A 21,991-nucleotide genomic window follows, 5' to 3' on the forward strand; every position below is an offset into this window, starting at 1 on the left:
GAAGATAGTTTATTTGATCTATGTCTTCATTTCGTTCTTCATCTTTTGGTAACAGAAACGTTTAAAGAGTCTCTTTTATTGGTTTCTTCCTGCGTAGAAGGTTCTTCATTTTTTTAAATGAGTTCCACTTGTTTCTTCATCACTTTGTAAACTTTCACACACGTTCTCTAAGGTTCCGTTTCTTCATTTCTATGTGATTTCAAGAGGACTTGAGCCTGAGACAACGCTACTTTCTTATTAATCTCATTTTTCTTCAAACTGTCTTCATTTACAAATTTTTTAGATGCATTAAGTTCCAGTTTGAACCTAGCCATTGAATTTGATATTATTTTGGTAATAGTGATATCAATCTTGTAACACCAAGGAATTTTTACATGACCGTGTCCTCTTTTAATCATTATTTGATTAAAGATAAAGCGCAAAATATAGTAAAAAAGTAATAAAATTATTTATCCAGTTTTTGAACCACCATTAAAATTTTTTTGCCAAAGAATAGTTTATAAATGTATATCAATCACATTAATTGAATTACCAAGACTTACTATAAATGCGTCGGTTTTGAGATAATCTACCTAGATAAAGTTTTCTAGGATACATAAGAATTTCCAGAAAAAGAGAAATTATGACTGAAATCCAGGAACTACCAATTTTTAGTAGCGATTTATTAATCATTTTTTACTCATTGTAATGAACTACAAAAGATGACGTCACCAATTTCGCGCAAGGAATGAATAAATTGATTTTAGTCACTGTGATGTAATCTTTAACGAATATTTATTTTATTTATTTTTACTTTGCCTGACACATAACTAAGTAAATAATTGATTGACTGAAGTCTGTATTGACTCAAGTTATCTTTTATACGAACCCTGTGTGTTTTATTTACTCTTATTACTTTTCACATATTATTATTAGTCACCCACCTTCCACTTGTCTCTATCAGTGTGACTTAACTGTTTTTATGTTTTTCGAAAAACGCAAATATTAGCACAGAACTAGGTTTAATCTAATCTCAGATGTGCTAAATTTAAAAAGGGTACAATTTGCTAAAGCAACGTACCGTCAGAACTCAAACCTATTTTATTTTTACAGTTAGTAAAACCCAAATTTCAAAATTTTAATGTTTTACTTCGAACACTTAACATTACAACTCATTTTACGCAAAACTTATCACTTTGACTCAGATGCCAGGATTTTATCCGTGAATCATTTTTTGCCCGACAACAGCTTATCCTTATCATCATCCGTCATGGCCGTTCCCCGAGACCTTCGGGGCGCCACCGTTGTGCCCTTATCTACCCTCTCGTTAAGCAAACTTCTGTCCGTCAACTCAATTTGGGCGCCTTTTTTCTCCAAATCGTCCAAGTCGCTGAAAACGTTAGGTTCTCTGAAGTTTGCCATGCTTGCGTATTGGGGGTCATTTGCCCCTTGTACTCTCTTGTGGGTACTTTTTGTCCACTCGGGTTCATCCGCTGGTCTTCTTTCGTACTGGTAGGTGTAGTGTTGGCTGTCGTCGCTGCTGTTGCCGGAGTCCTCGTTTTTGGAGAGGAGGCGGCCCTTTTCGGGGTCGCGGTCGCGTCGGGGAGAGCGGGGGGGTCTTCTGGGGGGAGGGGAGTCGTCGTCGTCGTCGGAGCCTCTGTAACACGATTTTGGCGTGAAAAGAGAAAAATTATTATCGTTTTTATTTTGTCCAGTTGTTTTGTTTCATCTATTATTTTTTTAAATTCTTACAATTTCTTAAAAAAAACTAATCTAAGACACTACTGGAGCGATTCCTGTCGAACTGTATACGTATTTTCGCAATTTCGTGAAAAATTTGAACATTTTTGAATAATTGTATACTTTCAATTCGTCAAATTTTCGATTTTTTGGATTTTTTGAACTTTTGATATTTTAATTTTCCCATACTTTTCATTGACAAAATTAGATTTTATGATTTTCAAAAATGATTATTGGGCTTTTCGTCCAAGGCGAAGGAAGTTCTGTGGAATTAATGAACCAATTTTTTTGGAAAAATTTTGTAAATTGCAAACTCACGTTTTACGCTTATTTAAAATAGATATCGTAACGGCAAGTTCGGATTCGTAATTAGAGAAAGATTATTATCCATAATTGCAGATCAATTTTTAGCCAATTGAAACTATTTTAACCATTTTTTTGGAAAATTTTTGAAAATTTTGAACTCACTTTACGTGGTTACTGGAAAAGATATCGTGACGGCGATTTCAGATTTGTAACTGGCGGAAAATTATCTACAATTTGACACCAATATTCCATCGATTGATCAACTTTTTTAGAAAATTTTTGAAATTTTCCGTTATTCAGTTTTTCAATTTGTCAATTTTCGATTTTTTGACTTTGCTGAAGATTTTTCTATTTCTCCGATTTTTTGAGTTCCCGATTTTCGGTTTTTGTATTTTTCGATTTTCGATTTTTCGAATATTTGAATCACGACTTTACGCTTTTTCAAATTTTCAATTTTTCGAACTTTCGGATTTTCGATTTTTCCATTTTCCGAATTTTCAATTTTTCAATATTTGAATTTTCATTTTTTTAAATTTCGATTTCTCGATTTTTCAATTTTCCGGCTTTTCGAATTTGGATATTTTGTTTTTGTATACTTACTTTTATTTATGGATATTCCAATTTTTCGAATTCATTTTTCAGTTTATTGATTTTGGATTTTTATGTATTCGAATTTTTGTTTTTCCCCTTTTTCGGATTTTCGTGTTTTCGAATATGTATTCGATTCACTGAATTTTCGATTTTTCGATATTAAATTGTTTGAATTTTCGATTTTTCAATATTTCCATTCTTTACTTTTTATTTAAGTAGACTTTTAAATTTTTTACTTCTCGATTTTTTTGATATTCGAAGTTTCAATTTTTTGTCTTTCCAATTTTCAATTTTTCCATTATCAGTTTGACGATTCAGTTGTCGATTTTTTTTGCTTTCCTGAAGATTTTTCTATTTCTGCGATTTTCGAATTCCCGATTTTTCTATATTCCGATTTTTTGATTTCCCGATTTTTGGTTCGATTTTTCGATTGCGATTTTAGATTTGTAATTAGCTGAAGATTATCTCCAATATGACACCAATTTTCAGTCGATTGTAAACCCATTTTACCATTTTTTTGGAAAATTTTTGAAAATTTTGAATTCAGTTTTTGTGTTTATTGGACCAGATATCGTGACGGTGATTTCAGTTTCGTAACTAGCGAATGATTATCTATAATCTGATACCAATTTTCGGTCGATTGAACCAATTTTAACCACTTTTTTAGAAAATTTTGAATTCACTTTTCGTGTTTATTGAAACAGATGTTGTGACGGCGATTTCAGATTTCTCACTGGTTTATCTGATTTTCTACAATTTGACGCCAATTTTCGGTCGTTTGGACCAATTTTAACCATTTTTTTTGGAAAACTTTTCGAAATTTTGAATTCTTTTTTCGTGTTTACTGGAACAGATAGCGTGATGGCATTTTCAGATTTATAACTGTCAGATGATCATCTACAATTTGAAGCCAATTTTCTGTCGATTGAACCAATTTTTACCATTTTTTTGGAAAATTTTTGGAAATTTTTAATCCACTTTTAATGTTAATTGGAAGAGATATCATGATGGCGATTTTACATTTGTAATTGGCGGAAGATTATCAATAATAATTTGACACCAATTTTCCGTCGATTGAACCAATTTTAACCATTTTTTGGATAATTCTTCAAAATTTTGAATTCATTTTTCTTGCTAATTGGAAAAGATATCGTGACGGTGATTTCAGATTTGTAATTGGCCGAAAATTATCTACAATTTGACACCAAATTTCCGTAGATTGAACCAATTTTAACAATTTTTGAAAATTTTTTTTTGATAATTTTGAATTCATTTTTCGTGCTAATTGGAAAAGATATGGTAACGGCGATTTCAGATTTGTAACTGTCGGATGATTGTCTGCAATTTGATACCAATTTTCCGTCGTTTGAACCAACTTTAACCATTTTTTGGAAAATTTTGCACTTACCTTTTGTGTTCATTGGATCAGATAGCGTGACGACAATTTCAGATTTGTAACTGGCGGAAGATTATCTATAATTTGACACCGATTTTTCGTCGATTGAACCAATTTTAACCATTTTTTTGGAAAATTTTTGAAAATTTTGAATTCATTTTTCGTGCTAATTGGAAAAGATATCGTGACGGTGATTTCAGATTTGTATCTGACGGAAAATTATTTACAATTTGGCACCAAGTTTCCGTCGATTGAACCAGTTTTAACCATGTTTTGGAAAATTTTTGATAATTTTGAATTCATTTTTCGTGTTAATTGTAAAAGATATCTTGACGACGACTTCAGATTTGTGACTGTCCTATGATTATCTGCAATTTGGCACCAATTTTCCGTCGATTGAACCAATTTTAACCATTTTTTTGAAAATTTTGGAATCACATTTCGTGTTTATTGGAATAGATATTGTGACGGCAATTTCAGACTTGTAATTGTCGGATGATTGTCTAAAATTTGACACTAATTCTCGGTTAATTGGACCCATTTTAATCATGTTTTTGGAAAATTTTTGAAAATTTTGAGTTCATTTTTCGTGTTCATTGGAACAGATGTCGTGACGACGATTTCAGATTCGTAACTGTCAGATGATTATCTACAATTTGACGCCAATTTTCGTTCGTATGAACCAATTTTAACCATTTTTTTGGAAAATTTTTGATTATTTTGAATACATTTTTCGTGTTAATTGTAAAAGATAGCGTAACGGCGATTTCAGATTTGTGACTGTCAGATTATTATCTACAATTTGACGAAAATTTTCCGTCGATGGAACCAATTTTTACCATTGTTTTGGAAAATTTTTGAAAATTTTGGACTAATTTTTTGTGTCTATTGGAACAGATATCGTGACGGCGATTTCAGTTTCGTAACTAGCGGAAGATTATCTATAATCTGATACCAATTTTCGGTCGATTGAACCAATTTCAACCATTTTTTTGGAAAATTTTGGAAACATTTTGAACTCACTTTACGTGGTTACTGGAAAAGATATCATGACGGCGATTTCAGATTTGTAACTGGCGAAAAATTATCTGCAATTGGACACCAATTTTCCATCGATTGAATCAGTTTTAACTATTTTTTTGGAAAGTTTTTGGAAATTTTGAATTCACTTTTCGTGTTTATTGGAACAGATAGCCTGACGGCAATTTCAGATTTGTAACTGTGAGGTGATTATCTACAATTTGAAGCCGATTTTTCGTCGATTAAAATTTTTTGTTAACCATTTTTTTTTGGAAAATTTTTGAAAATTTTGAATTCATTTTTCCTGCTAATTGGAAAAGATATGGTGACGGCGATTTCATATTTGTAACTGTCGGATGATTGTCTGCAATTTGACACCAATTTTCCGTCCATTGAACCAATTTTAACCATTTTTTGGATAATTTTTGAAAATTCTGAACTCACTTTTTGTGTTTATTGGAACAGATATCGTGACGGCGATTTTACACTTGTATCTAGCGGAAAATTATCTGCAATCTGATTGAACCAATTTTAACCAGTTTTATGGAAAATTTTTGAAAATTTTGAACTAAATCTTTGTGTTTGTTGGAGCAGATATCGTGACGGCGATTTCAGATTTGTAACTAGCGAAAGATTTTCTATAATTTGACACCAACTTTTGGTCGATTGAACCAGTTTTAACCATTTTTTTGGAAAATTTTTGAAAATTTTGGATTCACTTTTCGTGTTTATTGGAACAGATATCGTGACGGCAATTTCAGATTTGTAACTGGAGGAAGATTATCTACAATTTGACACAAATTTTCGGTCGATTGAACCAAATTTAACCATTTTTTGGAATTTTTTTTTAAATTTTGAATTCATTTTTCGTGTTTATTGCAATATATATCGTGACGGATATGTAATTTATGGAAGATTCTCTACAATTTGATACCAATTTCCAGTCGATGGAACCCATTTTTATCACTTTTTTGGAAAAATATTGAAAATGGGAGTCACACTTTTCGCGTTTGTTTAAATAGATATCGTAACGGCGATTTGGGATTTGTAATTAGCGAAAAATTGGTAACACTTTGAAACCAATTTTCAGTCAATTGAACCCATTTTAACCAATTTTTTGGAAAATTTTTAAAAACTTTATAAACCCACTTTTCAAGTTTATTTGAAAAGATTTTGCGACGTCAATTTCGAATATGTAATCGACGGAAAATTTTCTACAATTTGACACCAATGCCCAGTCGATTAAACCCGTTTTAATCATTTTTTGGAAAATTTTGAAAATGGCAGTCTCACTTTTCACGTTTGTTTAAATAGACGTCGTAATGATGTCTAGAGAATTTGACCCCAAATTTTAGTCCATTTTGATAATTTTTTGGGAAAATTTTGAAAATTATAAAGCCACTTTTCACGTTTATTTGAATTGATCTTGTGAGGGCAATTATGATTTGTAATTAGTGGAAAATTATCTATAATTTGACACCAATTTTCAGTTGATTGAAGCCATTTTAATGGCTTTTTTGGAAACATTTTGAAAATTATGATCTCACTGTTCACACTTCCTTCAATAAATCTCGTAACGGTGACTTCTGATTCTTAATTAGTGGAAGATTATTTACAATTTGACACCAATTTTCAGTCAATTGAACTCATTTTAAATAATACATCTAATTTTTTGGAAAAAAAAACGAGATGATGTAAAACTGATAAATTAATTAGTCACCTCCTTTGTGTTAAGGAGAGAAAATCAAATAAATTTCTTTTTTTTTCACAGATGATCTTAAACAGTTAAGTTAAGCATGTACTGAGAACTTGAGAATACATTTTTTCCGTTGAGTATCGGAATTATTCATATTCCGCACTAACTGAGCCAATTAAAAATCATAATTACAAATATGAAATGTGGAAAAACAGATTCTCTTAAACCGTTTTTATTCTGTTTTCCCCCATTTTTTACTCTTTTTCTATACTTCTCTTCGCTGACATCCGACATGTCTCCATATTCAATCGGCGAAAGACACACCGTACACAAATTCTGCAGATCTTCAAAACACCGCCTACAGTAGATCCCCGGACACCCAGGAGTAGCACACCTTATGGGCTTAACCGCATCGTCCTCCCTAAAAACCTCCCCACAAAGTAAACAACCCTCCTGTTTATCCGAACCCAGACACAGCCGACACAGCTTGCAGCTAAAACCACCCAAATCAAACCCTGGCAGTACCTCAAACCCTACCTACTTCAACTTAGCCCTCAAAAACTCCTTGAAAGTAATCTTCGTCATACTCTTATGCCCCAAAACGTTCCTCCTCAACTGCCTCCTCGCGTACTTCAAGAAACTCAACCTAGCCCTCGTGATGTGGTTGTACAACCAAACAGACCTCTCCTTGGCGCGTACCGGATGGTAGTACGACATGATCCAGTGTCTCAAACGCAACCCGTATGGTTCCAAGAGCGCTAGAAACCAGCAGAGAATCAAGAGAGTACCGATTTGGATGTACCTGTCGTAGTCTGGGGGAATTGGGTTGGGTAAGCATGGTACTGTGTCGATTTGCAGTTCCACTCCCAAGGGTTTGAAAGCCTTGACGATGCCTTTGAGGAGGTCCGCTAGAAGACCTTTGCCGTCTACGTGAACTGAGGGTAAGTTGGGTGTGGTGACTTTCGACTGGAAGCGAGCGTGGTACTGAATCAGGTTTAGTACCCAGAAAAGGGAATAGTCGACCAGCATGTAGGTACAAAGTTTGCATGTAGCGACGGCTAGTACCACGGCGTTCTGGGCAAGCTTGCGCTTTTCGGTTTTGACCAGACGGATGGAACTGATCTGGAAGGACTGATGGGTCAAGGGAAAAGGGATGGGTTTAGGGTGTTACGGTGATGTATTTAGTGCGCTCCCTGTGGTTGAGCGGGAGGACGGTCTCCCGACCCAGTTTGGCCCTTTGGAGGTCGATTTCGCGGAATTCGCGGTTGATGTATTTGTTGTCGAAGCGCTCGCTGGTGAGGAATTTGAAACGGTAGTGGAGGACCCTGAAATATAATTATAACTGGAACGACCCATATAAAACTACTCACTTGACTATCAGAAAAACAAAGAAAAAGCTCGTCATGAAGCTAACGAAATCGAAAAACGCCGCCAGCGCCTGCGTCCTCTCCTTAATCTCCCCCACAATCCCTTCAGCAACTTGCGAATAGGATTTCGACGAGTTTGTCTGGAAGTGGAACGAATGCGAGAACTTTATCCTGACGTAGAACATTGTTCGCACATGTCGTATGAAGCTCTTCACCTCTAAACAGCGAAATTGGATCAAGCAATTAGGACGGGACGGGGTTTTGTACTTCTGACGACCACTCCGATGACGGAGTTGCTGATGAAATCCACCAGCATGCAGACGTAGTCGAAGATTTTGACGATGTAGCAGACCGACTTGACCAAGTAGGCTATCGAGCAGAGCCAGTTGAACCAGGGGCCGAGTTTGGCCATGCAGTCCTGGATGGCGCTGTCGAAGACGCGGGAGCAGCGCTGGAAGGGGGTGCCGAGCTCCTTGTTGCAGATGTTGAGGATCTTGCCGAGGAATTGGAACGCGGCCTTAATTACGTTCACTAAAAAAATCTTTGTGATAATTAAAAAAATAAATTTTAGTTGTCGACGTTTCTAAGATAATAATCAATACAACGAATTGACTTATGCACTAGTTGTTTAAGACATCCTGTATAACAATTCTAAAAAATACACATATACATATTATGAAAGCATCAACAAAAGTTGTTTATGCTTTCAAATAAATCTGCTTTGAGATGACTACGTCATCAGCTTTCTTGGAGAGAAGAATTAACAAATTATAGTTCATTGGCTACAGTAGATAACTCAATATTGCCACGATGCCATAAGAAAGATAAAAAATCGAAAAATACGAAAAAAAAAACAACAAAAAACTGAAAAAGGCTATAAAAAGACGAAAAAAGCAAAAAAAAAAACACGACTAAAAATGGTAAGTTGAAAAAAAGGGATAAAAAAAGCGACAAAAGAATACAACAAAAAAGTTACAAAAATATCGAGAAAATAAGCGAAAAAGAAATGTCCAAAAACGACACAAGCAAGTCGACACAATAAAAGCAAGAAGAAAATATCAAAAAACGTTAAAAAAAAGAGGCGACAAAAATGGCACAAAAGAGACTTAAAGTTAAAAAAAAGCACCAAAACAGGGGAGAGAAATGCGACTGAAACAGGGACAAAAAAATTTACAAATTTTAAACAACGGCAACATTTTTTTGGACACAAAAAACAAAAAGCGCGTCTGAAAAAAAGAATTAGAAAAATTACAAAAAAGCAACAAAAAAGACAAAACATTAAAAAAGGGACAAAATGAAAGGATCTAAAAGATACAAAAATAGTGACAAAAAATGGCACAAAAAACGCCAGAAAAATAAGGTAGCAAGAAAGCTACAAAAAAGGTGGAAAAAAGCCAAAAAACAATAAAAAAAGTCGACATAAAACGATAAACAAAGGCCACCGAAGGGTAATAAGAAGCGAAAAAAGCCACAGAAAATGTGAAAAGGAGACGAAATCTACAAAAAAGGGCGTCAAAAATAACTAGTAAAATTATAGCTGAAAAAAAGGAATAAAAAAGCGACAAAATAAACGACAATGAGGATACAAAAAAGCGAACTAAAAAGGCAAAAAAAAGAAAAAAGATGAAAGAAGGGATAAAAGGAAAAAGAAGGAAAAAGGTGACACAAAAATAAAAAAATTAAAAAGTGCCACAAAAAAATATGTAGTAAAAAACCAAAAAAAGAAACGTCAAAAAAGACGAATCAAAGAAGACTACGAAAAAGGAATATAAAGGGGATAAAAAATGGCAAAAAAGACAAAAAAGAGGCCATAAATAAGCGTCAGCACGAAAATTGTAGCTAAAAAGGATAAAAAAGTGAGTAAAAATGCAACAAAAAAAATCACAAAAATGTGACAAAATGAACAAGAAAAAAGTCGAAATACAAAACGTCAAAAAATGCCCAAGAAGTGAAGAAATAAATGGCACAAAAAAAATAACAAAAAAGGCGAAAAAAGGCAACAAAAACCACACAAACAAAAGATGAAAAAAAAAACGAAAAAATGATAAAAAGCGATAAAAAAAAGTGTCCAAAAAAGTCATAGATAAGGCCACGAAAAACACAACAAAAACGAGGTAACAAAAAAATGGGATAAAAAACAGAAAAAAGTGACAAAGTAAACGACAAATAACAAGTCGATAAAAAAGCGATCCAAGAAAATGGGTACCAAAAAATCTTACAAAAAACAAAACGAAAAAAGACGATAAAAATATGACACAAATAAAACGACAAAGACGAGCAAAAAAAACTACGTAAAAGAAGACCACAAAAGCGAAAAAAAGGAAAAAACTATAAAAAAATAATGTAAACAGAGAAAAAAATCCGGGACGACAAACAGACGGAGCGACGGATGACAGATGGACACACAGAAGGAAACGGGAGACCTATTTCTTCCTACTCTAGGTGTCATGAAAGGTCGAGAAAACCTAAAAGTAGATAGTCGGCAGATGAACTCGATTACAATATTTCCTTCGCTTACGCTTGTAAGTAAAAAGGATAAAAAAGCGACAAAAAGTTCGCATCAAAAAAAATTAAGGCTAAAAAGAAAAATATGGAAGAAGGGATAAACGTGAAGGACAAAAACGACAAAAAAGTGGCCATAACAAAAGCGACAAAAAATTGCATAAAAAAAAATGACAAACAAAACTGGAAAAACACAAAAAAGGCTACAAAAGTATAACAAAATTAAAAAGTGCCAAAAAGTACAAAAAAAGCTAACCAAAAAAGCACAAAAAAATATACAGAAAAAAATCCAGAAAAAGGTGACATCAACTTGGCACAAAAACACGACAAAAAGACGAGAAAAGAAGACTCCAAAAAAAGAAAACAAAGGCAATAGAAATCGGCAAAAAAATGATAAAATAGAGACTGAAAATAACAGTCAACACGAAAATTGTAGCGAAAAAAAAAGTGGCGATAAAGTCATAGATAAGGCCATGAAAAACGCGACAAAAACAAGGTAACAAAAAAAAATGGGATAAAAAACAGAAAAAAGTGACAAAGTAAATGACAAAAAAAAAGTCAATAAAAAAGCGATCCAAGAAAATGGGTACCAAAGAAAATACAAATAAAACGATAAAGACGAACAAAAAAAAAAACAAAAGAAGACCAAAAAAGCGAAAAAAAGGAAAAAACTACAAAAAAAGTAATGTAAACAGAGAAAAAAATCCGGGACGACAAACAGACGGACAGACGGATGACAGACGGACAGATGGACAGATAGACGGAAACGGGAGACCTATTTCTTCCTACTCTAGGTGTCATCAAAAGTCGAGAAAACGTAAAAGTAGAGAGTCGGCCGATGAACTCGATTACAATATTTCCTTCGCTTACGCTTGAGGAGTAAAAAAAAATAAAAAAAGCGACAAAAAATTGCATAAAAAAAAATGACAAACAAAACTGGAAAAAATCCAAAAAAAGGGTAACAAAATTAAATAGTGCCAAAAAGTATAAAAAAAGCTAACCAAAAAACGTCACAAAAAATATACAGAAAAAAAATCCAGAAAAAGCTGACAACAACTTGGTACAAAAACACGACAAAAAGACAAGAAAAGAAGACTCCAAAAAAAGAAAACAAAGGCAATAGAAATCGGCAAAAAAAATTATAAAATAGTCAACACAAAAATTCTAGCGAAAAAAAAATGCAACAAAAAAGGAAAAGAAGTCGAAATAAAAAACGGCAAAAAATGCCCAAAAAAGGTACCTAAAACACACAAATAGTAGGCGAGAAAAAGTGAAGACACGATAAAAAGCGATAAAAAAAGTGTTTAAAATAGACGACATAAACAAGGCAACAAAAAAAATACAGAAAAAAGGAACAAAGTCAATAACAAAAACAAGTCGATAAAAATATGATACAAATAAACCAACAAAAGCGAACAAAAAAACCTACATAATAGAAGGCCAAAAAGTAAAAAAAATAAAAAAAAAGACAAAAAAATAATTAAAACAGAGAAAAAGGATAAAAAAGGCGACAAAACTTTTGCAACACCAAATTGAGGCTAAAAAAGGGGGAAAAAGATGAATCAAGGAATAAAAGGGAAGGACAAAAACGAGAATAAAATGGTGGCAAAAAACGACAAAAAAGTCGTCAAAACAAAAGCGACAATAGAATGGTACAAAACAAAATGACAAAGAAAACTGGAAAAACAACAATGGCGAAAAAAGAGTCAAAAAAATGAAAAAGTTTCAAAAAGTACAAAAAAGCTAACCAAAAAAAAAGCACAAAATATATTCAGAGAAGAATCCAAAGAAAGGCGAAATAAGAAGACTACAAAAAAGGAAAAGAAAAGCGAAAGAAAACGGCAGAAAAATGACAAAAAAGACACTAAAAATAAGAGTCAACAGGAAAATTGTAGCGAAAAGGGGATAAAACAAGTGACAAAAAATGACAACAAAAAAATCACAAAATGCGACAAAATAAGCAACAAAATAGGAAATAAAGAAACGACAAAAAATATCCAAAAACCTAACAAATAAATGGCACACTAAAAGATAAACAAAGGTGAAAATGACAACAAAAATCACACAACCAAAAGGTGAGAAAAAACCGAAAAAACGACTAAAAGCGAAAAAAACAACAAAAAAGTGACCAAAAAACCGATAGAAAAGGCCACAAAAAGCGATAAAAACGAGACAACAAAAAAATGAAAAAAAACAGCAAAAAATGACGAAATAAAGGACAAAAGAAGTTGATAAAAAAAACGTTTCAAGAAAAAGAGATATAAGAAAAACGAGAAAAGACGATAAAAATATGACACAAATAAAACGACAAAGGCAAACAAAAAAACTAAAAAAAAAGTGAAAAAAAACAAAAACCGACAAAAAAAAAACAAAAGCAGAAAAAAAAGGATAAAAAAGGCGACAAAAAGTTCGCAACAATAAAATTGAGACTAAAAAAGAAGGACAAGATGAAAGAAGGGATAAAAAGCAATTACAAAAAGAGAATAAAAAAAAGTGACAAAAAAACGACAAAAAAGTTGTCATAACAAAAGCGACAACAGGCTGGCACAAAAAAAACTTCAAATAAAAGTGTAAAAACACAAAAAAGGCGAAAAAAGTGTCAAAAAATACAAAAACTACCCAAAAAAAGGCAGAAAAAATATACAAACGGAAGCGAAAAAAGACAAAAGCAAAAGGTGAGAAAAAAAGCGAAAAAACGTTAAAAAGCGATAAAAATAAAAAAGTTACCAAAAAAGCAATAGAAAAGCCCATTAAATGGCGACAAAAACGAGGCAACAAAAAAAAATGTAATAAAAAAAACAGAAAAAAGTGACAAAGTAAATGACAAAAACGAGTCGATGTAGAAAGCGATCCAAGAAAAAGGGTGCAAAAAAAATATTACAAAAAAAACAACCGAAAAAAGACGATAAAAACATGACACAAATTAAAAGACAAAAGTGAACAAAAAAAATTACATAAAAGAAGGCCAAAAAAAAACAAAAAAAAAGCAAAAAACGCCAAAAAAATAAAACAGAAAAAAGATAAAAAAGGACGGCTAAAAGTTCGCAACACTAAAATTGAGCCTAAAAAAGGGAAAAATGTCGCCATGACAAAAGCGACAAAAGAATTGCACAAAAGAACGATAAACAAAAAAAAAATAGTGGAAAAAACACAAAAAAATGAAAAAAGTGACAATAAATGAAACAGTGTCGAAAAATATAAAAAGCTAACCAAAAAAAGGCATAAAAATATAGAGAAAAAAAAAAAACACCGAAAGAGGCGTCAAGAATTTGGCAAAAAATGACATAAAATACGAGAAAGAAGATTACAAAAAATGATCGTAGCTAAAATAAACAAGTGACTAAAAAGGCAACAAAACAATTTATAAAAAATAAGCAAGGAAAAAGTAAAACAAGTCGAAATGAAAAATCAACAACAAATACAAAAAGAAAACGTGAAAATAAAGCGGAAAAACAATAAAAAGCAATGAAAAATAAAAAAGTATTGGAAGAGGTCATAAAAAGGAGACCAAAACTAGGCAACAAAATAAATGACAAAAACAAGTCGTTAAGAAATCGATCCAAGAAAAAAAGTGCCAAAAAATTTTACAAAAAAAAGCAGCGGAAAAAAAAGACGATAAAAATACGACACAAATAGAACGAAAAAGGCGAATTAAAAAAACTATATAAAAGAAGGCCAAAGGTCCAAAAAAAGGTGGACAAAAAAAATAAAAACAGGAAGAAGATTAAAAAGCGACAAAAAGTCGCAAGACTAATAAAAAATTGAGACTTAAAAAAGGGGGGAAAGATGAAAGAATTGATAAAAAGGAAGTACAAAAAAGAGAACAAAAGAGGTGACAAAAAACGATAAAAAAGTCGCCTTAACAAAAGTGACAAAAGAATGGCACACAAAAGATAAACAAAAATGAAAAAACACAAAAGGCGGAAAAGGGTCAAAAAATGAAAAAAGCGCCAAAAAATACAGGAAGCTACGAACTTGGCACAAAAAAAAATGTCAAAATAAAAACAAAAAAAAGTCCAAAAATAAGAGTCACGACGAAACTCGTAGCTACAAAGAGACAAAAAGAAGTGGATAAAAAACACCAAATATGGCAAGAAAGCGACGACAAAAAAAAGGCGACAAAAAGAAGGCACTATGAAAATCGCGAAAAAATGGATAAAGAGCAACAAAAAGAACAACAAAAATTCAAAAACATATTGAAAAAATAAGAGATAAAGAAGGTAAAAAACAAAATATAAAAGAAAAGGACAAAAAAAGCAAAAAATGGACAGAAAAGGGAGAGAAAGGCGACGAAAAAAGTTTAATAAAAGGGGGAAAAAGGAAAAGCGTAAAAAAGACTCAAAAAAACAAGAAAAACGAGTCCACATGAAAAAGTCCATAAATGAAGCTACAGAAAATGAGAAAACAAATATCAGTTCAATTTAAAAAACGAAAAGAACGATCCCAAACAAAGTTGTTAAATAATGTCACAAAAAACGACAGACAAATGCGTGAAAAGGGACGAAAAGGGAATAAAAAAAGAAGACAAAACAAGGGAAACTAAAGGGGTGAATGAAAATACGATAAAATTAACACAACTTTAAAAATATGTACCAGATCTCCGAACAGGGGGTTTTATAATTAAATTGTAAAATGTTTCACAAATTTTAATTTTTTATTAAAAAAATTTTAGATCTCTTTTTTAAAAAATGTATTGCAGAAGCTAATTATTTATAAAGTTGAAGCTGGATTTACGTTGCAAAATTATGAAACGATATTATCAAATTGTTGACGGAGCTGATCAAACAAATTTTGAATAGCATTATACCGTCTATACTATATTTCTAAAATATATTTGAAATTTTAATAACAATCAGTCCAGTAGTTTAATAAAAACGTAGGACCTACATTTTCGTACTCTGGGGATGATGAAATCTCGAGATAACCTTCAGCAAATGGACCCTTTATTACAATATTTTCCAAGCTTACGCTCTGGAGGTAAAAAGGAATGAAAACTGTGCAAGATTAAAGCATAATAAAAGAAAAGTAACCTAAAACGCATCTAAAAAGACAAGAAAAATATAAAATAAAAATATCGAAAACTCACTTACATATAGCCATTATCACCCTCTTAATCTTTAACAATATCTCTTTAATTTTTTTAATGATCGCCTTGATGGTTTTCACCACGGACTTGATCGCATCCCTGATGGCATAAAACGGCTTCTTGATCACGTCGATGATCTGCCTAACAGCCGACTTCAGCTGCTCCTGCCCACAAGCCATCGACTCGCTCAAAATCCCCATATTATTGAGAGTGTTCTTAGCCGGTCCAGTAATTGCCAAAATAAACGCGTAAGCCAGCAACGCCTGCCTCCCCCTCTTCGAGAAAAACTGTGGCAGTGTGAGAAACACAATGCATCTGCAATAAGTCGGCTAACAATGAAACGCAGAAATGAGTGACAGCCTTATTGTGAGGTCTTAATTAGATTGTTAATTATACGGAGTCGCAGTATTTCTAATTTTTACCTAATATATTTGCTGAAAGCCAACCCCAGCATCAACACGCTCCCAAAAATCGAGCACATCATCGTCGCCGTGGACAGCTTGAAGTTCAGCTGGACCACGAAGAACATGAAGAAGATGTAGGTGAGGCAGAAGCCCCCGATGAAGCCCAGGATGCTTTTCATCATGTAGTTTTCGATGGAGCCGTCTTTGCTCAGTTTGTAGATGAAGCGGTGCAAGCACGTGTTTTCTGGAAGGGAGCAGCATTTCTTTATTCTGTTGCAGCAGTCGATGCGGCAGTGACGACATTTCTGGCTTAGGGTCAGTCTGGGTTTTTCGTGGTGGTGGAGCTTGATGGCGTCTGTTTTCTCCTTGAGGAGGTGTTTTCGGGTGGTGTTGAGGCTCAGGGCTTTGCAGAAGGTGCGAAAGTGTGCCATTTTGACAAGGGGAGTTGTCAAAAGTGTCACAAGTGGATCATCACTGACATTTTCTAATTTTCTTCACACATAGCAGAATTTTTCGAAAATGGGGTTCCATAAGTTATGTCAACGGTTGTTTTATAAAATATGGAAAAATTCTTTTATTTACCTACTAATTTACAGTTACAGATTCAATTTGATGACATAGATACAGATTTTATGGTTCATTTATTGTTAATAATTGTTATATTGTAGTGTGTTGTAAATTTAAACACTTTCAATTTTCTATCTCGTGTTATACTGTCAGTTAGTTAGGCAACCCAGAATACACTTTTGGTTGAAAAATAACATAACTTTTTCTTGACAACACTTTCAAATGTTATTAAAAAAATGTCAGTGGTTTGATGTCTTCTCCATAATGTTAAACTTCAACTGATAGTTAAAAGAAAGCAGTATTTCGGAAAAAAATGACCATGAATACCATATACCTACTCAAAAAAAAAAGAAACAAAAAATAAAAATCCAAGAACTGAAATATCGAATTGACATTTCAATTTGATATTGAAAAATTAAATATCCAGAAAGTAAAAACTTAAAAATTGCAAAATAATAATCGAAATACTAATTACTCAGAAAATGGAAAATTGAAAAATCGAGAAAGGAAAAATTAAGAAACAAAAAATTAAGAACTGAAAAACTGAAAAATTGAAAAAGTGAAAAATCAACAAATCAAAAAAACGAAATGTTGTAGGATAGAAAAATTGAAAAAAGGCAAAATCGAAAGATTGAAAAAGCAAAAAATTAACAATCGAGAAATTGAAAAATCGAAAATTGAAAGATCGAAAATTGAAAGATCGAAAATTAAAACAAAATTAAAAATATAAGATCGAAAATTAAAAAAAATTAGAAATAACTATCGAAAACTGGAAAATGAAAAAACTATAAAATAATAATCGAAAACCGAATTAATTGAAAAATAGAAAACTGGAAAAATTGAGAAATCGTAAAGTGAACAAACGAAAAATTAAAATTAGAAACTAAAAATTAAACATTGGGAAACTGAAAAATCGAAAAATTGTAAAATAATAATCGATATACTCATTAATCGGAAAATGGAAAATGGAAAAATGGGAAAATTAACAAAATCGTAAAATTGAAGAAACGAAAAATAAAAAATTGAGTAACTAAAAAATATTGGGAAACTGAAAAATGGAAAAATTGTAAAATAATAATCGAAATACTCATTAATCGGAAAATGAAAAAATGGGAAAAATGGGAAAATTAACAAAATCGTAAAAACGAAGAAACGAAAAATAAAAATGAGTAACTGAAAAATCCGAAAAAAATCAACAAATTAAAGAAAGGCATAATCGTAAGATCGAAAAATTGAAAAATCGAAAAATTGTAACATCGAAAAATTGTAACATCGACAAATAAACAATAAATGAAAAAAATATAAAATCGGAAATTAAAAAAATTTAACAATAACAATCGAAACCTGGAAAATCGAAAAACTATAAAATAATAATCGAAAACCGAATTAATAGAAAAAGAAAAAACTGAAATATCGAAAAATGGAAAAATTGAGAAATCGTAAAATTGAACAAACGAAAAATTAAAATTAGAAACGAAAAATTGGAAAACCGAAAAACTAAACATTGGGATACTGCCAAATCGGAAAATGGTGAAATAATAATCGAAATACTCATTAATAGGAAAATGGAAAATTGAAAAACGGGAAAAATGGAAAAATTATCATCGTAGAATTGAAGAAACGAAAAATTAATTTTTAATAATCGAGAAATTGAACAATCGAAAAATTGTAACAAAGAAAATGAAAAAAAAAATGAAAAATATAAAATCTAAAATTTAAAAAAATTAGAAATAACTATCGAAAACTGGAAAATGGAAAAACTATAAAATAATAATCGAAAAGCGAATTAATTGAAAAATAGAAAACTGAAATATATAAAAACTGGAAAAATTGAGAAATCGTAAAGTGAACAAACGAAAAATTAAAATTAGAAACAAAAATTGGAAAACCGAAAAATTAAACATTGGGAAACTGAAAAATCGAAAAAGTGCAGACTCAACAAATTGAAAAAACGAAAAATTGTAAGATAAAAAATTACAAAAAAATAAATAAAAACTAGAAGACCGAAAATTTTAAAAATCTAAAAATAACTATCGAAAATTGAAAAATCGAAAAACCATAATATAATAATCGAAAACCGAATTAGTCCAAAAACAGAAAACTAAAAAATAGAAAAATAAGTAAAATTGAGGAATCCTAAAAGTGAATAATCGAAAAATTAAGATTGGAAACGAAAAATTGGAAAACCGAAAAATTAAACATTAGGAAACTGGAAAATCGGAAAATTGTAAAATAATGATCAAAATACTCACTAATGGGAAAATGGAAAATGAAAAATGGAGAAATTAAAAAAATCTTAAGATTGAAGAAACGAAAATTAAAAATTGAGAAACTGAAAAATTGAAAAAGCGAAAAATCAACAAATTAAAAAAAAGAAATATTGTAAGATAGAAAAATTGAAAAAAGGCAAAATCGTAAAATTGAAAAAAGGCAAAATCGTAAGATTGAAAAATTGAAAAATCGAAAAATTGAACAATCGAAAAATTAAAATTAGAAATGAAAAATTGGAAAACCGAAAAATCAAACACTGGAAAACTGAAAAATCAAAAATTGTAAAATAATAATCAATATACTCATTAATCGGAAAATGGAAAATTGAAAAATGGGAAAAATGGGAAAATTAACAAAATCGTAAAAATGAAGAAACGAAAAATAAAAAATTGAGTTACTGGAAAATAAAAAAAAATCAACAAATTAAAAAAACGAAATATTGCAAAATTGAAAAATTGAAAAAAGGCATAATTGTAAGAACGAAAAATTGAAAAATGGAGAAATTAGAAAAATCTTAAGATTGAAGAAACAAAAATTAAAAATTGAGAATCTGAAAAATCGAAAAAGCGAAAAATCAACAAACTAAAAAAATAACGAAATATTGTAAGACAGAAAAATTGAAAAAAGGTAAAATTGTAAGATTGAAAAATCAAAAAATTAACAATCGAGAAATTGAAAAATCGAAAAATTGAAAGATCGAAAATAAAAAGAAAAATGAAAAATTTATATTTTTCATTTTTCTTATGATTTCGATTTTATGATCGAAAATTTAAAAAATTTAGAAATAACTATCGAAAACTGGAAAATAGAAAAACTATAAAATAATAATCGAAAACTGAATTAATAGAAAAGGAGAAAACTGAAATATCGAAAAAATGGAAAAATCGAAAAATTGTAAAGTGAACAAACGAAAAATTAAAATTAGAAACGAAAAACTGGAAAACTGAAAAATTAAACATTGGGAAACTGAAAAATCGAAAAATTGTAAAATAATAATCGAATTACTCATTAATCGGAAAATGGAAAATTAAAAAATGGGAAAAATTGGAAAATTAACAAAATCGTAAAAATGAAGAAACGAAAAATAAAAAATTGAGTAACTGAAAAATCCGAAAAAAAAATCAACAGATTTTAAAACGAAATATTGTAAGATCGAAAAATTGAAAAATCTAAAAATTGTAACATCGACAAATAAACAATAATTGAAAAATTATAAAATCGAAAATTAAAAAAAATTTAACAAACTAAAAATTAATTTTTAATAATCGAGAAATTGGACAATCGAAAAACTGTAAGATCGAAAATTAAAAAAAAATGAAAAATTATAAGATTGAAAATTTAAAAAATTAAAAATAACTATCGAAAACTGAAAACTGAAAAACCGGAAAACTGTGAAATAATAATCGAAATACTCATTAATCGGAAAACAGAAAATTGAAATATGGGGAAACTGGAAAGATTAGCAATCGTAAAATTGAAGCAGAGAAAAATTAAAAACTGAGAAACTGAAAAATCAAAACAACGATAAATCAACAAATTAAAAAAAATGTTGTACGATTGAAAAATTGAAAAAAGGCAAAATCGTAAGATTAAAAAATTGAAAAATCAAAAAATTAACTATCGAGAAATTGCAGAATCGAAAACTTCAAAATGATAATCGCAAACTTAATTCATTGCAAAACTGGAAATCGAAAAATCGAAAAAAGGGAAAAATTAAGAAATTGAAAAACTTGAGAAACGAAAAATTCAAAAAGTAAAAAATTGAAAAATTGAACAAATGAAAAATTGTAAGATCAAAATATTGCAAATTAAAAAAATGAGAAAACGAAGAACCAAATATCTAAACGAACATTCGGAAAATTGAATAATCGAAAATTAAAAAATTGAAAAACCAAAAAATCAAAAATCGGAAAATATAAAATAATAACCTAAGTACTAATTAATCAGACAATTGAAAAGTGGGAAAAATGGAAAATTTGCCAAATCGAAAAAGTGAAAAATCAACAAATTAAAAAAATGTGAACTATTGTAAGATTTAAACATTGAAAAAGTGCAAAATCGTAAGATCGAAAAACTGAAAAATCAAAAAATTATCAATCGAAAACTTAATTGAGTGAAAAATTGAAAATCGATAAATCATAAAACTGAAAAATTAGAAACAAATGAAAAATTATAAGATCGAAATATTGCAAATTGAAAAAAATGGGGAAACAAAAAACCAATTATATAAAAATTGCAAATCTAAAAATCGAAGAACCGAAAAATTGAAAAATCGAAAACTGAAAATCGAAAAATTAAAAAACCAAAAAATCAAAAATTAAGAAATTTAAAAATCGGAAAACTGCAATATAATAATCTAAAAACTAATTAATCAGAAAATTGAAAAATGGGAAAAATGTAATAATTTATAAAATCATAGAGAACCGAAAAATTAAAAAGTGAGAAAAAAATAAAAAAATTAACAATCGAGAAATTGAAAAATCAAAAAACTTCAAAATAATAGTCGAAAACTTAGTTGATCTCAAAATTGGAAATCGAAAAATAGAAGAAAGGGGGACATTAAGAAACTGCAAAACTGAAGAAACGAAAAATTATCATTAGAAACGAAAAATTCGAAAATCGAGAAACTAAAAACTGAGAAACTGAGAAATAAAAAAAAATGTACAAATGAAAAATTATAAGGTCGAAATAATGTAAATTGAAAAAATGACGAAACAAAAAACCAAATATCTAAAAATTGTAAAGTGAAAAACCGAATAAGCGAAAAACTAACAAATAAACAAACGAAAAAGCGTAAGATTGAAAAATTGAAAAAAAAATCATAAGATCGAAAAATTGAAAAATCGAAAAACTTCAAAACAATAATCGAAAACCTAATTGATCGAAAAATAGAAAACTGAAGAAACGAAGCTGAAAAATTGCGCAAATAAAAAATTATAATATCGAAATATTGCAAATTGAAAAACTGAAGAAAGGGAAAATCATCCACCTAAAAATGGCAAATCGAAAAACCGAACAACCGAAAAATTGAAAAATAGAAAATTGAAAACCGAAAATTTAGACAAA

General features: G+C 30.5%; 1 protein-coding gene across 1 annotated transcript; it reads right to left on the minus strand.

Annotated features, from left to right (window-relative positions):
• Nucleotides 1-1,107: 1,107 nt before the first annotated feature.
• Nucleotides 1,108-16,522, minus strand: LOC135124193 (DC-STAMP domain-containing protein 2-like). Its single transcript, XM_064049091.1, has 8 exons — nucleotides 16,106-16,522; nucleotides 15,688-15,998; nucleotides 8,363-8,626; nucleotides 8,099-8,312; nucleotides 7,900-8,053; nucleotides 7,270-7,850; nucleotides 7,000-7,221; nucleotides 1,108-1,636 (listed from the first exon to the last, which is right to left on the minus strand). The coding sequence occupies exons 1-8, from the start codon at nucleotides 16,516-16,518 to the stop codon at nucleotides 1,207-1,209; spliced, it is 2,589 nt and encodes an 862-aa protein (XP_063905161.1). The 5' UTR covers nucleotides 16,519-16,522; the 3' UTR covers nucleotides 1,108-1,206.
• Nucleotides 16,523-21,991: the final 5,469 nt, after the last annotated feature.

This window comes from Zophobas morio, unplaced genomic scaffold (assembly GCF_036711695.1).
Source record: "Zophobas morio isolate AGI-343-1 ecotype UQ-CSIRO unplaced genomic scaffold, CSIRO_AGI_Zmor_V1 ptg000007l, whole genome shotgun sequence".
NCBI classification, from domain to species: Eukaryota; Metazoa; Arthropoda; class Insecta; order Coleoptera; family Tenebrionidae; genus Zophobas; species Zophobas morio.

Coding starts and splice junctions, on each gene's coding strand:
- LOC135124193 (XM_064049091.1), bottom strand. CDS start 16,518: ATGGCACACTTTCGCACCTTCTGCAAAGCCCTGAGCCTCAACACCACC. Junction 8,313..8,362: donor CATCGGAGTGGTCGTCAGAA/GTACAAAACCCC, acceptor TTCGCTGTTTAG/AGGTGAAGAGCTTCATACGA. Junction 1,637..6,999: donor TCGGATGTCAGCGAAGAGAA/GTATAGAAAAAG, acceptor ATCGTGTTACAG/AGGCTCCGACGACGACGACG.